The sequence below is a fragment of the Mobula birostris genome, chromosome 6 (assembly GCF_030028105.1).
Source record: "Mobula birostris isolate sMobBir1 chromosome 6, sMobBir1.hap1, whole genome shotgun sequence".
Lineage (NCBI taxonomy): Eukaryota > Metazoa > Chordata > Chondrichthyes > Myliobatiformes > Myliobatidae > Mobula > Mobula birostris.
In genome coordinates, this window is record NC_092375.1 from 92,733,719 (window position 1) to 92,751,420 (window position 17,702).

The following is a 17,702-nucleotide window of genomic DNA, read 5'->3' on the forward strand; positions in this document are numbered from 1 at the left end:
ACTTAATTATTTTGCACAGTTTTGGTTACCAGAGAAAAAACACCCTGGTAAAATGAGAGGCTAGATTCCATAGTAATGGACACAAATAGGCAGACCTAGCATAAGTGTGGGTCACGGTATTTAGAAAAGTTGACATTAGTGTAAAAACAAAAATGATGAAAGGAAATACAAAACCTACAACTCTCCATGATTGTGTTTTTGACTTTAGTAATCCTATCCTTTATTTAGAGTCTGAAATATTTGAGCACCACTCCAGACAGAGCTGGCTTTCAATTGACATTATTGTCTGGAGCCATCAGAAAGGTTGTTTGAAGCACTGTACTTTAACATTGAATCAGACCCTGAGGAGAAAGTGTTCCAAAAATATAAACTGATGCACCAGATAAGTGACTGAAAAATCTCAAGATAAAGCTTGAGCTTGCACTAAAACTAAATGTACTCATGTGATGCATGCTTCATATTGATGATCTGCAACTCCAAGAACTGTTGAAGGTGAAAATAACATTGAATGGGATGACCTGCACTTTCTGCAGGAATATCCAAGTGCTTTTAAATCCAGAGGTTTCTTCTTGTGTCAGTTTATCTGGCTATTTGCACTGAAGGAGAATGAATAATTGTTCAACTGGATGACGAGTGAGTTTTTATGCAATTGAAGATTTATTGAGTCTTGCCAGTAATGCAGCTTGCATTTAGAGTGGCAGTGAAGGTTCTCCATCTCTGTCCATACCATCACACACAGATAAAAGAAGGATTCTTCATTGCTGTTCCTGTAACAATTTTTTTTGACTGGTCATGGTTGTTAGCTCTGAGCTGAACCCCCACACCTGGAGGGTGAGGTCTGCCCTCTACCCTTTGACTGGTTTGGCATGGTGACCCTACCAAGAACCAAAGCACAAGGACCTGACTCCAGCCAACATAGCTCTCCAGCTCATTGAGGCACGCAAGCCACCAAGCCTTATGACCTCTTGGAGGGGAGATTTAGTGATCTCCTACAAATTTTGGCATTTCAGTGTCTTGTTTTTCAGATACATGGTGGAAATGTTGAAGCAGTCATCAGAGTTGAAGAGGTTGAAGAAGACCGTAAACAGAACATTTCCATGCATGAGGTGCATGATGGTTTGGGGCTGAGCATGCTCATTGACTCACAGAACAACCAGTATATACTGACAAAACCAAGGGATTCAACCATCCCCAGAGCTGATATCCATTTTATAAAGGTAACCAAGCTTTCATTTTATAACAATAACCAGATGAAACACAAACAAAACACGCCAGAGATACTCAATAGGCAGGCAGCATCTATATACAGGATTAATGACTCAGGTCAATAGTCTGTCATAAAAACTACAGAAAGTAGGAAAACAAACCTGTTTTAAATTTCAGAGGTGCTGAGAAAACCAAAGGAATGCCTTTGATGGGTGCAGAGTGAGAGTTATCTGTAATGCCGAGTGAGAGATGACGCTATTTAAGTTAGGTAATTGAATGGTTATTCATTTTAGGAGTTTGAATAGCGAGATGAAGGCGGGCACAAAGGAGGAGGGGGTCAAAACCAATTTGAGGGCAGTGGAATTTCTTTATTTCTCATCCCACACCCATTTGATGTGATGCTATTCCAACAAAGTCTGAGGAATAGCCTATTACCTTCCAGCCAGGTACATTGTAGGTTGATAATATTCTCAGCATAACAACTTCATTTAACCAATCTTTCCTGTTTGTGAGATTATTAGGTCATCTACAGCACTCTTCAAAGATACTATTTGACCATAGAGCCATATAGCACAGAAACAGGTCATTTTCATTCTCTCCTCAAAACTGAAATGCTCCACCCAGGGATCATTCTGGTGAAACTCCCCTGAACCCTCTTCAGTGCAATCACATCCTTTTGTGTGGTAAGAAGACCTACTCAGGGTAACATAATCATAGGGAAACGTATATAATTCACAACCGCTGATATGAATTAGGGTTTCACTTTAAGAGGCTGATCTAATGTGATAACATAATTATATAAAGGGTTTTTAGCGTGCTTTGAGTTCACTTTTCTGGTGCTCAATAAATGAGTTGCTATGGCTTTTCTGAAACGTAAATAGCCTCTGTTATTTTATTTGTGGAAACCTATATTGGTGATCCTGATACTCTAGGATGATTCCAGAGGTATTGAACATGTCTGCCAATGCAGTCGCTTTGAAACTGCTGTAGTTTTGGGAGCAAAATGCTGTTGCTTGGTTCATATAAATGAGTCTTAATTCGCGCTTTGAGAAATCTCCGCTGACAACACCAAATATTTCTATGTTGTTGTGCCACTCACACCCCATGCCTGCAAGAGTGGTGTGTCTACTAGAACACCCATCATAAATAAATAAAAATCACTTAAAAACTCACCTTTTATAGACTTTTGGACTGTCGGAGTCTGAGCACACTAAACAGTTGCTCTTTTTGCCCGGCCTTGGCGATGCTAAGCCTTTGGAGTTAACGGACCATGTACTGTCTCTCATGGGAAATCACCATCGTTGTTTTATTTTTGAAGAACTCTTCATGCAGCAAATGCCTGATCAAGTTCGCATAGCCCTTGCTAATGCACCTGTGATGGACTCTTGGGAGTTTGCTAAAATGGCTGATTAACTACACTCAGCTAGGCAGCGATGTTTCATTTCTCCTCCTTTCTCTACCTCAATAAGCCTGGTCAGCACGGCCTCCAACATAAGGATGCCTGTGCCTGCGACAGATGATGCCAGTTCTGTGCTTTTACTGTGCTCGCTTTGGTAGGTACACGAGGAAGTGCTAACTGCCTTGCGATGCAAGCGCATCAGGTCATCAGAGGTCTGTGATCACCATGGGTTCCAGCTACCAGGGACGTCGACTGTTCATTAAGGATACATCTTCAGGGTGACTTTCTTGTGTGGCACAGGTGCTCAAGTGAGTGTGCTGCCAGCATCCATCTATTGATGAGAATGATGAAACCTCGCTGGACGCTGCCAACAGCAGCACGATCCAGACTTACAGGACAATATGGGTGATACTCTGCTTCTGTGGGCGGCATTACACATGGAACTTCGTCCTGGCTAGATCACTGATTGGTGCAGATTTCCTGTGGGACTAAGGACTGTTGGTTGATCTTATAAAATATCGGCTTGCAGCTATCAGGACTTTGGGTGGTTATCCTGTACCCCCAGAAGGTTCCTCACAACGACTCTATCAAGCACATACACCATTGTATGTGAGTTTGCTCGACTGCTGGGGGAATTCCCAAACTTGACCAAGCCCAGGTTCTCTATGAGAGTCACAAAACATGGAGTTGAGCATCACATTTCCACACAGGCCCACCAGTGCAATTCCGTACACGTAGACTGGACCCAGAAAAGCTGGTAACTGAGAAGGCTGAGTTTGCCAACCTGGAAAGACTTGGCATTGTACGCCAGTCGAATAGCCCTTGGGCTTCACCCCTCCATGTGATCCCCAAGTCCGATGGTAGTTGCCACCCATGCAGTGATCACTGATGCCTTAACGAGGTCACCACCCTTGATCGCTATCCAGTCTCACACACAGTCTCACACATTTTTCAGCGTGTTTAACCGGAAATCAGTTTTTTCCAAAATTGATCTAGTTGGGGCTACTATCACAGGACATTCCCAAAACAGCTGTGGTAACCCGTTTGGCCTTTTTGAGTTTCTGTGCATACTGTTTGGACTGAAACATGCAGCACAGATTTTCCGGTGGTTGATGGACTCTGTATTAAAAGACTTAGATTTTTTTTTTTTTGTTTACCTGTATGACACGTTGCCAGTGCATCCAAATCTGAACATGTATCCCACCTCCACACACTTTTCAAACACTTAAGCCAACACAGGTTGATTAACCCTGCTAAATACCAGTTTGGATTGTCAGCCATTGACTTTCTCTGCCTTCGTATCACTGCAGATGGTGCAAAACCCCTCTCATCAAAAGTAGCTGCTGTTACGGATTTTCCTCTGCCCCACCCTACTAAAACGCTAGAGGAGTTTTTAGGCATGGTAAATTTCTATCATTGTTTCATTCTGCGAGCTGCTGAACTTGTGCTTCCCCTGTATAGTGCGTTTAAAGTTAATACCACTAATCAAATGCTTGACTGGTCAGTGGACATGATCAGGGCATTTGATGATACCAAACAAGCTCTTTCTACTGAGACCCTGTTGGCACACCTGCTCCCCAACCCACCCATAGCCTTTACTATTGACACTTCAGACTGTGCTGTGGGTGCATTGCACAAGCTATTGGTCAGAGCACCATGAGCTTCTCGGTCTCTATCTGGTTGTCCGCCAGTTTCATTTTCTTCTAGAGGGTCCCCCTTTCACCGTGTTTGTTGACCACAAACCCCTTGTGCATGCGATGGCCAAAATATCAGACAATCAAAATGGCAGCAACACCATCTGGCCTACATATCCAAGTTCACAATTGATATACAACATATCAAGGGGAAAAATAATGTTGTGGCTAATTGCCTTTCAAGGCCAGCCTTTGAGGCTATAGGGGTTGACTATGCCGGCATGGCAATCGACCAAGCTAGTAACCCAGAGTTCCAGGCTTAAAGAACAGTAGTCACGAGCCTGCAGTTGTTTGACATTAAGTTTCGGGAAGCGGGGGTTTCTCTACTGTATGATTTCTCAACTGATCATCCTAGCCATATTTTGCGCGCAAACTGGAGTTGGACTGTTTTTGAATCCATACATGGCCTTTTGTATCAGGACTGGAAAGCCTCACAGAAACTGGTTGCACTAAAGTATGTGTGGCACAGCCTTCGAAAGGATGGGTGTGATTGGACTGCAGTCTGTGGAGTGCCAGTGGGCAAAAATTAACCGCCATGTTCAGGTGCCATTGGCACCTTTTGTGGTCCCTGAGTGATGGTTTGACCATGTCAATGTGGACTTTGGTCCGCTTCCCCCCACCCCCACAGTTTCAGGCACCTCCTTACCATGGTAGACCATGCCACCAGTGGCCAGAGGTCGTTCCCCAGCATCAGTGACGGCTGCAGACATGCTTCAGGCATTCAGCAGCACCTGGTTACCTGATCATCATCTGATATTTCCTCTGACCGCAGTTCCTAATTCCGATCAATCCTCTGGGCTGTGATGGCCCAGAAACAGAGAAACATAGAAAACCTACAGCACAATACAGGCCCTTTGGCCCACAATGCTGTGTTGAATACGTACTTACATTAGAAATTACCTAAGGTTACCCCTGGCCCTCTATTTTTCTAAGCTCCATGTTCCTATTCAGGAGTCTCTTAAAAGATCCTATTGTATCCGCCTCCACCACCGTTGCTGCCAGCCCATTCCACGCACTCACCACTTTCTGTGTTTATAAAAAAAAACTTACCCCTGACATCATCTCTGTACCTACTTCCAAGCACCTTAAAACTGTGCCCTCTTGTGCCAGCTATTTCAGCCCTGGGAAAAAACCTCTGACTATCCATACGATCAGTGCCTCTCATCATCTCGTACACCTCTATCGGGTCACCTCTCATTCTCCGCCACTCGAAGGAGGAAAGGCTGAGTTTTGAGGTTTGCTTGTACAGGTGCACATTCCTTTATCCGAAATTCTGAAATCCAAAAGCTCTGAAAACTGAAGTTTTCTCCGCCAGCAGCTGACGTCACTCAGTTGTGACGTGGCAGCACTAGCAGAGGCCTCCAGATGTCAGTTGTGGCTCAGCGCTTGCACTGGTTACACGTGCATTTGCTGTTTGCTGTTATTTTGTGTTCACTGTTGACTTTGTTTAATTTCACTGTGAAAATATCAAAAAGAGCTGCAGATACCCCTATGGGTAACAATGAGAAAAAGAGAAGGAAGCATCTATCATTATCAATAACGCAGAAAGTGGAGTTATTGCAGAAGCTTGATCGTGGTGTGTCTGTGCAGCGTCTTACTGAAAAAAATAGTGTTGGAACTACCACTGTATATGATTTAAATAAAGAGAAAGACAAGTTACTGAAGTTTTATGGTGACAGTGACATTCTACATTTATTCCAATAAGTCATTTACCATGTGTTTGATTTGGTTTGTTTGAAGCTGTATATTTTTATGTTTTATTGAATGTTTTTGTTGGAAATAAAATTTTTTCTTGTCATTATTCCCTAAACAATACAGTATAACAACTATTTACATATCATTAGGTATTAAGTGATCTAGAGATGATTTAAAATATACGGGAGGATGTTCGTAGGTTTGGTGCGCCGCCGGGTCCTAAAGTCCACCGCACTGAGACCAGTTAAATAAGTGACTTGAGCATACGGGTATCGGGGGGGGGGGAGGGAATGGAAGCGGTCTGATATCTGAAAAATTCTGAATTCCGAAATGTAACTGGCCCCAAAGATTTCGGATAAGGGATTGTGGACCTGTATTGACAATCTGCAAATAATTTGACTGAGGGACCAAATGTAACATTTCTAAATTTTCTAATAAGGGTGGCGTGGTAGTGCAGCAGTTAGTGTAATGCCATTACAGTGCCAATGACTGGGTCCAATTAGGGTGGCATGGTAGCATAGTGGTTAGCACAACACTTTACGGTACAGGTGACACAAGTTCAATTCCCACTGCTGCCTGTAAGGAGTTTTTATTGACTGTGTGTGTTTACACCAGGTGCTCCAATTTCCTCCTACAGTCCAAAGACGTACTGGTTGGTAGGTTAATTGGTCATTGTAAATCGTCCAGTGATTAGGTTCGGAATAAACTGGGGGTGTTGGTGAGCAGCATGGCTCAAAGGGACAGAAGGGCCTGTTACCATGCTATATCTCTCAATAAAAGTTATCAGGTGATAAGTGATGATGAAGCAAAGAACTTCAAGAAGGTACAGAGTGAAGAATAAGGCAGATGCAGGAGCAGGTAATAACAATGTGATTACCTGGTTTGGTGGACAAGTATAGAGCAGAATCCTTTGTTAAATAATGAGAGTTTGGAAAATGTTGATATTCAAGAACCTTGGGTGTCCTTGTACACAACTCGTTAGGAAGGCAAGTAGTATGTGGGCCTTAGCTCTAAGAGCATTTGACCCTTAGAGTAAAGATATCTTCCTGCAAATACATAGCATCTTGGTGAGACCACTCCTGGAATTTTAAAATGACAAGTAAGTATTTTCAGCTAACACTCATGTTAAGTGATCTGTTTAATTAGGTGGACCATCCTAGCATAGAGAAAGACAATATGAAAGCCAATATTCAATTTTGTACATTTATGTAAAATGTTATTTTTATTTAATAAGTTCTTAAGTATTTAATCATGTAATTTATTCTCAGGATATAATATCCATTGTAGTATTATCTCTGCCATGTGCCTGGATTTGTACCCTGATGGGGCTTCCTACGATGTTTGGTTATATCATTTGTGGAGTGCTGTTGGGTCCTTCAGGACTAAACTATATCAAGGTATGATTAATTATTATCAGTCAGTGATGTAAACACCCCCGTTTAAGTTATTTTGCACAAGGGAATTGTATATTTTTGAAACAAACCTTACATATTGAGAAAAAGGCTATTATATTCATCAGTGTGTTTATTTGTTTAGTGGGGAGAGGGGAGGATCATTATAAATGTTGGAGGATCATTATAAATGTTGATATTTCGTTTGTCATAGTGTCAAATAGCATGGAAGCACACCCTTCAATCCATCTCGTCTATGCCAACCATGGTGCCCATCAAGTTAGTCCCACTTGCTCACATTTAACCCTTATCTATGCATGTATTTATCCAAATAATTTCCAAATCTTGTTACCTGTCTCACACTAAAACTGAACACATTATTCCAAATGTGGTCTCACCAATGTCTTGCACAACTGCAATATAACATCCCAACATCTAAACTCAATACCTGATTAGCAAAGACCATCTTGCTAAAAACTGTCTTCACTATCATGTCTACACTGTCAAGAACATCACCTGCTTTAGTGTTGGCTGTGAACTTGCTAACCATGCTAACATGTGCAAAGTACTGGAAGAACTTACACTCTCTTTTGAATTGTTGGTATAGATGGTAATAGCAATGGGCCTATCAATAACCTCTAAGAGCACCACTAGTCATGGGTCTCCAGATCGAAAAAGCCTTTTCCTATCACCCTCTGCTTCCTATTATCAAGTTAATTCTGTATCTCTCCCTGGATCTCATGTGATCTAACTTTGCATAGCAGCCTACTACAGAGAACCTTATCAAAGCCCTTACTGAAGTCCATATAGATCACATTTGCTGCCCTGCCCTCAAACTCCTTAGTTTCTTCTTCAAAAAACTCAATCAAGTTCATGAGACATGATCTTCCACACTCAAAGCCGTGCTGCCTATTCTTGATCAACCCGTAAATTTCCAAATGCTTGTATATTTTGTCCTTCAGAATCCCTTCAGTAACTTACCTACCACAGATGTTAGGCTTACCTGTCTTTAGTTCCCAGGTTCTTTGCAGTCCTTAAATAAAGGCACAATATGATTCACCCTCCAGCCTTCTGGCACTTCACCCCTTCCTGGTGTTGTATATATTTTAGCCAGGGCTCCTGCAATTTCTTCTGCAGCTTCCCAATGTCTTGGGTCCCTGATTAGGTGATTTATCTATCGCCGTACATTTTAAGGTATCTAATGTCTCCTCTGCTCTAATGTATATTGTCCCCGAAACCTCCCCATTAACTTACCTTATGGTCTAAAGTCTTCACGTATTTCTTCACAATAGAAAGAGGAGAAATACTCATTGAAGACCATGTCCATCTCCTGCAGTTCCACACAGAGATAATTGCTTTTGTCTTTGGGGATCCTAGTCTTTTCATGATTAGTCTATTTTCCTTAATATACATAATACCTTTGGATTCTCTTTGGTCTTTGCCAAAGTTATCTCGTGTCCCCTTTCTTATTTCCTTCTTGAGTATATCCTCCAACCCCTATACTTCCCCTGGGATTCAGTTGATCCCAGATATCTGTACCTGATCCATGCCACCTTTTACCTGATCAGACCAGAGCCTCAAAATCCCCTATCATCTAGGGTTTCCCATTCTTTGCCCTTCACCCTTAACAGGAATGTGCAGATCTTCAATTATCTTACTTTTCAAAGGCTCTCACTTGCAGATGTTCTGCTGCCTGGACACTATCTACTTTAATTACCTTCCAAGTTCCTGTATATAATATTGTCAAAATTTGCCTTGTCCTAATTTAGAACTTTAATTTGTGGACAGGTCTTCTCCTTTCAGTAAATAATTTAAAACTAAAAGAGCCATGGTCATTGGACATCCTCACTGGACAATCCCATGGCAATTTTATTTTTGGCTATTGCCATGATATCCCTAATCAGAAATGCATCCTCCTCTCTTCTCTTTTCTCCACCTCTATCTAATCTGTAGCACCTGTACATTCAGCTACCAGTCCTGACCCTCCCTCAGCCATGTTTCTGTAATAGCTAAAATATCCCAGTCCAATGTAGCTAGCTGTTCATGAATTGAGTTCATCCACTTTACCTGTCAGGCCTCTTTCATTGAAATGAAATTTAATCTAGCAATCTTTCCTCACTTCCTGCCATGCTGCTGCTTGTCTGGTCTACTGACCTTACTGCCACTGAAATCCATCTACTTGGATTTTCAGAAGGCCTTTGACAAGGAGCCGCACATGAGGCTACTTAGCAAGATAAGAGCCCATGGAGTTACAGGGATGTTACTAGCCTGAGTGGAGCATTGGCTGATCAGCATAAAACAGAGTGGGAATAAAGGGATCCTATTCTGGCTGGCTGCTGGTTACCAGTGGAGTTCCACAGGGGTCGGTGTGGGACCACTGCTTTTTACGGTGTATGTCAATGATTTGGACTATAGGATTAATGGATTTGTGGCTAAATTTGCCTATGATACAAAGACAGGTGGAGGAGTGGGTAGTGTTAAGGAAACAGAGCCTGCAGAGAGACTTAGAGAATTTAGGGGAATGGGTGAAGAAGTGGCAGATGAAATACACTGTTGGAAAGTGTACAGTCATGCACTTTGATAGAAGAAATAAATGGGAGATTATTATTTAGATGCAGAGAGAATTCAAAATGGAGAGATGCAAAGGGACTTGCAAGTCCTTGTGCAGGATACCCTAAAGGTTAACTTCCAGGTTGAGTGGGTGTTGAAGGCGGCAAAAGCAATATTGGCATTTCTAGAGATATCGAATATAAGAGCAGGGATGTGATGTTGTGGCTCTATAAAGCACTCATGAGACCACACAGTATTGTGTGCAGTTTTGGGCTCTATTTTAGAAAGGATATACTGACATTGCAGAGAGTTCAGAGAAGGTTCACGAGAAAGATGCCAGGAATGAAAGGGTTACCGTATGAGGAACGTCTAGCAGCTCTTGGGCTATATTCCCTGGAGTTCAGGAGAATGAGGGGGGATCTTATAGAAACATTCCGAATGTTAAAAGGCCTGAACAGATTAGATATGGCAAAGTTATTTCGCATGGTAGTGGAGTCTAGGACAAGAAGGCACGACTTCAGGATTGAAGGACATCCAATTAGAACAGAGATGCAGAACAACTACTTTAGTCAGAGGGTGGCAAATCTGTGGAATTTGTTGCCACGAGCAGCTGTGGAGGCCAAGTCATTGGGTGCTTTTAAGGCAGAGATAGATAGGTTCTTGATTAGCGAGGGCATCAAAGGATGTGGAGATGACTGGAAGAATTGGATCAGCCATGGTTGAATGGCGGAGCAGACGCAATGGGCTGAATTGCCTACTTCTGCTCCTATATCTTATGGTCTTATGCTCTTAAACTTTCAGTTCTTCCATCTGCTTCAATTCTGCTTGGAACCTACTTCCATGCCAATCTAGTAAAAGTATTATTTCTCCAAATTTGTGTTTCTTTTTTAAACCTTTATCTTATCCATGTTTTTTTCCCCAAAGCTCTTCTAATGCTAGCTAGATTTTGATTCTTACCATAGAGATGCTCACTTACTGAAATTCCACCTGCCCAGGGTTCATTATGTGTAATCCATAATTTATCCTCCTCTCTATGGGCTTGTCATTTTACTGGCTTAAAAACAATCTGAATGTACTTGAGGAATTTTATGGCCACTGTCAATGTTGGTATTAGGTCCTGTAATACCCTCAAAACAATATAACTGTTCATCTATTGTTCTAAACTTGTCACCAATAACTGGACTCTGAACACACACAATTATTGCTCAATCATACTTTATTTTATATGTGCAAAAGGAGAACAGCATGGCCCCTGTCACCACACTGTCTGAAGCCAGGACAGAAAATTGCAATTTTTTTTTATATATACAGAATTGGCTTATCATTTATATATATTGAGTATTTGATAAACTTGCAAGATCAATCGCTACGCACAGTAGTTAAAAGTAAATAGAAATAGAAAGTTGACAACTGATGATATTTGGAGTTAGTAAAGCAATCATCCTTCCATTATATTCCTATCCTGTGTCTCTGGCACTCCCTACTGTAGAAGGGGAAGCTATGTTCTTCAAAGACCTTTCTAAAAAAGGTCCCACTTGTTTGGGTTGATTACACGCCATCGCAGTCATCCTGTCTTATCTCGACTGCAGTAAGCAGTAGGGTGGCTCTAGCAGTCTCACATTAAAGGTCTAGGTTAATTGCAACTGCCAGAGGCTAATTTTGCCTGGACATTGTAATTACCCCTTGCCTTACCGCAATTCATTTGATGATCCACCTGACAGATTGTAGGTGGGTCTTATTTTTTTTTTAAAATCTTGTGACCAGGAATGTTAAACTGCTATGTCCAGCCTTCTAGCCACATTGCCACAGTAGTTATAATATCACGCTTCAGTTCCACTCATCACCTACCAGCTCTGCTTCTATTCATCCCATCATCTCTTGATATTGTCTTTACACTCTGTCCTGATGCAAGGTCTTGACACAAAATGTTCACTATCCGCCTGCCTTCAGTGATGCTGTCCAATCTTCTGAGCTCCACCAGCAATTTGTTTTATTTTTGCTCCAGATCACAGCATCTGTAGGCTCTCTCGTGTCTCTTTCAGTTCAGTGCCTACTTGAATGTAGATACATAGCATTGGACACAACTGACTTATTGTGATTGCTTTTTTTAAAAATCTATATCCAAACTTTTTCTGACTCACCTTCCAAAATTTTTCTCTATTTTTCTAACTTCCATGTCCTTCTCCGCTTCCCTTCCTTTTGAAAATTGCTCTTCTTCCCACACCAGTCCTGGCCAGGCTGAGGTGCAACTTGTTTTCTTATACAAATACCATCTTCCCCAGAACCTGGCCCAGAGGCAGCAGAATATTGCAGCTCCAGCAACATGCAATTCTAACATAAATGGGTCTATGCAGATAATTTCATCAATGGTGCACCTCTTGTGCATGTGTTTAAAAAATTACAGTATCATTTATGTTGTATAGAACCTGGCCCAGAGGCAGCAGAATATTGCAGCTCCAGCAACATGCAGTTCTAACATAAATGGGTCTATGCAGATAATTTCATCAATGGTGCCCCTCTTGTGCATGTGTTTAAAAAAATTACAGCATCATTTATGTTGAATGATATGCAATGAAAAGATACGAATGTAAGATTTGAATTATTAAATAGGGTTGAAGTGAACTCTTCTAGTTCAAGAACTAGCACTAGAACAAGTGGTGAGGACCATCAGAGATAGTTTGCATAATTGATAACTCTGATTTATTTTTGAAATATTAATTATTTTTAAAAGAAAAGTAAGTTTAGAGATCTTGAAAGGATTGGCTAGGATAGAGATAGGGAAGATGTTTCCATTCCAACACAGATTCCAGGAGAAACTTATCACAATTTACTTGGAATGTGTAACTCACTGCCACAAAGAGAAGTTGAGGCAGATAACATTGATACATTTCAAGAGAATCTAAATAAGTATTAGAAGATCAGAGGAGAAAGAGATATAGGTGGGACAAAGAAGGATATGAAGATGATTGTGGACCATAAACATAGGGTAAATAAGGGTATTTCTATACGTTTAAAAACTCTAATATAACTTGATGAATTTGTGATTTCACATGACATTAATGATTTGACATATCTTTTGACAGTCTATTGTTCAAGTGGAGACTCTTGGTGAATTTGGAGTATTCTTCACTTTGTTTTTCGTTGGTCTCGAGTTTTCACCTGATAAACTCAGAAAGGTATTGATGATTTGTGTTCATCTACATTGATTTTGAATAAACCAATCTCTTTATTTGCTCTTAAATGATTTCCATCTTCCCTGCTATCCAGTTTTTGGAAAAATAAAATTAATGCTTTCATTATGTTAACACTGATGAAATCCTCTTTGTAGTGAGTGACTTAGCTCAAGTAGGCACTACATCTTGCTGATATCTGAGATGAGCCATCTCTGATACACTACTTATTGCATGAGGCTTTATGTGAATATCCTGATGTACAGAGATCTGATCCATGCATTATCCTTGTGTTTTTGAATCGGATAACATCAGGGGATATTCTTGCTGATGGTAAATTGCCATGGTTAGATCCCCTTACAACTACTAACAAAATCACTTCAAATCAAAAGCCCACTGTTTCTCAGAGCAACAAATCTGTGAAATTCAAATGTCAGTGACTCCTACTGCAATCTTCAAGTTTTAAAAATCCAAGTTTGGTGTTATTTTAGTGACTTGCAGATGCCTTAACAATTTTCAAAGCTGATTATTCCATCAGCTTTGAAAAGGTCATCTTAAAATTCAAAGGATGTGCATATTGTATGCTTGGGTATCAAATCACTAGACACTAGAATACTACAGCACAGTACAGGCCCTTTGGCCCTTGATGTTGTGCCTACCCATATATTCCTTTAAAAGAAAAAGTACTAAACCTACACTACCCCGTAACCGTCTATTTTTCTTTCATCCATGTGCCTGTCCAAGAGGCTCTTAAATACCCCTATTGTTTTAGTCTCTACCACCATCCCTGGCAAGTCATTTCGGGCACCCACACACCCACAACCCTCTGTGTAGTAAAAAAAACAAAAAAAAAACTTACCCCTAATGTCTCCCCTCCCTTAACTTTGTACATCTGTCCTCTGGTGTTTGCTATTCGTGCCCTGGGAAACAGGTACTGGCTAGCCACCCTATCTATGCCTCTCATAATCTTGTAGACCTCTATCAAGTCCCCTCTCATCCTTCTACGCTCCAAAGAGAAAAGTCCCAGCTCTGCTAACCTTGCCTCATAAGACTTGTTTTCCAATCCAGGCAACATCCTGGTAAATCTCCTCTGCACCCTCTCCATAGCTTCCACATCCTTCCTATAATGAGGTGACCAGAACTGAACACAATACTCCAAGTGTGGTCTCACCAGAGATTTGTAGAGTTGCAACATGACCTCTCTACTCTTGAACTCAATCCCCCTATTAATAAAGCCTAGCATCCCATAGGCCTCCTTAACTATCCTATCAACCTGTGCAGCGACCTTGAGGGATGTATGGATTTGAACCCCAAGGTCCCTCTGTTCAACCACACTCTTAAGTAACCGACCATTAACCCTGTATTCAGCCTTCTGGTTTATCCTTCCAAAATGCTTCACCTCACACTTATCTGGACTGAACTCCATCTGCCACTTTACTGCCCAATTCTGCATCCTCTCTATATCCTCTTGTAACCTTCGACAACCTACAGCTCCATCCACAACTCCTCCAATCTTCGTGTCATCCACAAACTTACTCACCCATCCTTTTGCCTCTTCATCCAGGCCATTTATAAAAATCACAAATAGCAGGGATCCCAGGACAGATCCTTGTGGCATTCCACTAGTCACCGACCTCCACGCAGGATACTTTCCTTCCACTACTACCCTCTGCTTTCTTCCCGTTAGCCAATTTTTTATCCAAACAGCCAAGGTTCCACTGATCCCATGCCTCATGACTTTCTGGATGAGTCTGTCATGGGGGATCTTGTTCAAATGCCTTGCTAAAATCCATGTAGACCATATCTACTGCCCTACCCTCATCAATTTCTTTTGTTACCTCTTCAAGAAAACTCAATTAGGCTCATCAGGCACGACCTTCTCTTCACAAAGCCATGTTGACTATCCTTGAGTAGACTGTACTTCTCCAAATGCTCGTAGATCCTAGCCTTAAGAATCCTTTCCAATAGTTTGCAGACCACCGATGCAAGACTCTCCAGTCTATAGTTCGCAGGATTCTCCCTATTACCTTTTTTAAACAAGGGAACTACATTTGCCATTCTCCAATCTTCCGGCACCTCCCCTGCAACCAAAGAGGATTCAAAGATTATAGCTACTGCTCCAGCGATCTCTTCACTCACTTCCCATAGCAACCTGGGGTATATCACGTCTGGCCCTGGGGACATATCAATCTTGATGTTTTTAGATCCAACACTACTTGTTCCTCATCTCCACATTGTCCAGCATACAGGCCTGTTCTATTTCAACCTCACCCTGATCAAAGTCCTTTTCACGTGAGTACTGAAGCAAAGTATTCATTTAGGACCTCCCCGACCTCCTCCGCCTCCAGGCACATGTTGCCGCCTTTATCCTTTAGCAGCCCCACCTTCATTCTTGTCATCCTTCTGTTCTTCACATACGGCATAGAGCGCCTTGTGGTTCTCCTTAATCCTACATGCCAAGGCTTTCTTATGCCCCCTTCGAGCTCTCCTAACTCCTTTCTTAAGCTCCTTCCTGGCTACCCTATATTTCTCATGAGCCCCTCCTGCTTCCTGCTTCTTATATCTAACATATGCTTCCTCCTTCCTTTTGTCATTGCCTCAGGTCTTTTGTCAGCCATGGTTCCCTTTTTCAACCATTTTTTCCTTGTCTCAGTGGGACAAACCTATCCTGAACCCAGCACAAGTGGTCCCTGAACTTCCTCCACATGACTTCTGTGCTTTCACCCTTGAACATCTGTTTCCAATTTACTCTCACTAGTTCCTGCCTCATCCCTTCATAGTTAGCCCTTCCCCAGTTAAGCACATTCCCACTTTGTCTGTTTTTATCCTTTTCTATAGCTATGCTGAAGCTAAGGGAGTTGTGGTCACTCTCACCAAAATGCTCCCCCACCAAGAGGTCTGCCACCTGACCAGGAACTAGATCCAGTATGGCCTTTCCTCTCGTCAGCCGGTCCACATACTGTCAGGAATTCTTCTTGAACACACCTGACCAATTCAGCCCCATCCTATCCCCCTTGCAGTCAGGAGGTGCCAGTCAATATGAGGGAAGTTGAAATCACCCATAACTACAACCCTGTATTTCCTGCATCATTCTAGAATCTGCCTGCATATCTGCTCCTCGGTGTCCCGAGGGCTATTCGGGGGCCTATAGACTACTCCCAGCACAGTGATTGATCCCTTCCTATTTCTGACTTCCACCCACACCGACTCAGTGGTCACTCCCTCTGCAGCGTCCTCCCTCTCCATAGCCGTGATACTATCCCTGACCAGTAATGCTACATCCGCACCCACCCCCCCATCCTTTCTACCTCCCATCCTATTCCTTGTAAAACACCTAAACCCCGGTACCTGCATCAGCCAATCCTGCCCTTCCTCCAGCCAAGTTTCAGTAATGGCCACAACATCATAGTTCCACGTACTGATCCATGCTCTAAGTTAATCTCCTAATACTCCTAGCGTTGAAATAGACACATTTCAACCCCTCTAACTGGCTACATTTATGTTTTGTCCTCTGCCTGTCCTTCCTCACCAACTCAGAACACATAGCATCATGCCCTTGTCCTTCCACCCTAATTTCTGCACTCACATTCTGAATCCCACCCCCTTGCCAAACTAGTTTAAACCCTCCCCAACAGCTCTAGCAAACCTGCCTGCCAGGATATTGGTCCCTTCCCAGTTCAGGTGCAGCCCATCCTTTTTGTACAGGTCAGACCTTCCCCTGAAGAGATCCCAATGATCCAGAAATCTGAACCCCTGCCCCCTGCACCAACTCTTCAGCCACGCATTCATCTGCCATAACTTCCTGTTTTCTCTCTCTCTGTCTCGTGGTACGGGCGGCAATCCCAAGATTACCACCCTTGAGGTCCTGCTTTTTAACTTCTTTCCTAACTCCCTATATTCCTTCTTCAGTACCTCATCCCTACTCCTATCTATGTCATTGGTCCCCACATGGACCACGACATCTGGCTGCTCACCCTCTCTCCTGAGAATACCAATAACTCGATCCGAGATATCACGGACCCTGGCACAAGGGAGGCAACAGACCAACCAGGAATCTCGATCTCTCCCACAGAACCTCTTATCTGTCCCCCTAACTATCAAATCCCCTATCACTATTGCTCTCCTCTTTTCCCTCCTTCCTTTCTGAGCTGAGGGTCCAGTCTCAGTGCCAGAGACACAACCACTACAACTTGTCCCTGGTAGGTCACCCCCACCAACAGTATCCAAAATGGTATACTTATTATTGATGGGAATGGCCACAGGGGTCCTCTGCTCTTTCTGTCTATTCCCCTTCCCTGTCCTGATAGTCACTCAGTTACCTGTCTCCTGACTTTTAGGGGTGACTGTTTCCCTGAAACTCCAAGCTATTACTGCCTCCTGAATGATCCAAAGTTCATCCAGCTCCAGCTCCAGCTCCAGTTCCCTAACTCGGTTTAACAGGAGCTGCAGCTGGATGTGCATTTTGCAGGTGTGGTCATCAGAGATAAGTGTACTGTCCCTGACTTCCCACATCATACAATCAAAGCACTGGACTGCTCTATCTACTGCCTCCATTACTAAGTCCTAAGTTAATTAAATTAATTAAAGAAACTTACCT

The 17,702-nt window shown here is 42.4% G+C and overlaps 1 protein-coding gene across 9 annotated transcripts in view; it reads left to right on the top strand.

Moving 5' to 3' along the window:
- Window positions 1-17,702, top strand: part of tmco3 (transmembrane and coiled-coil domains 3) — a 62,392-nt gene that overhangs the window by 19,037 nt on the left and 25,653 nt on the right. For all 9 annotated transcript variants that reach the window (XM_072260854.1, XM_072260853.1, XM_072260860.1 and 6 more), the window contains exons 4-6: window positions 1,026-1,217; window positions 7,263-7,391; window positions 13,019-13,111. In XM_072260854.1, the coding sequence (XP_072116955.1) occupies window positions 1,026-1,217; window positions 7,263-7,391; window positions 13,019-13,111 (414 nt within the window). The remainder of the gene's footprint in view (window positions 1-1,025; window positions 1,218-7,262; window positions 7,392-13,018; window positions 13,112-17,702) is intronic.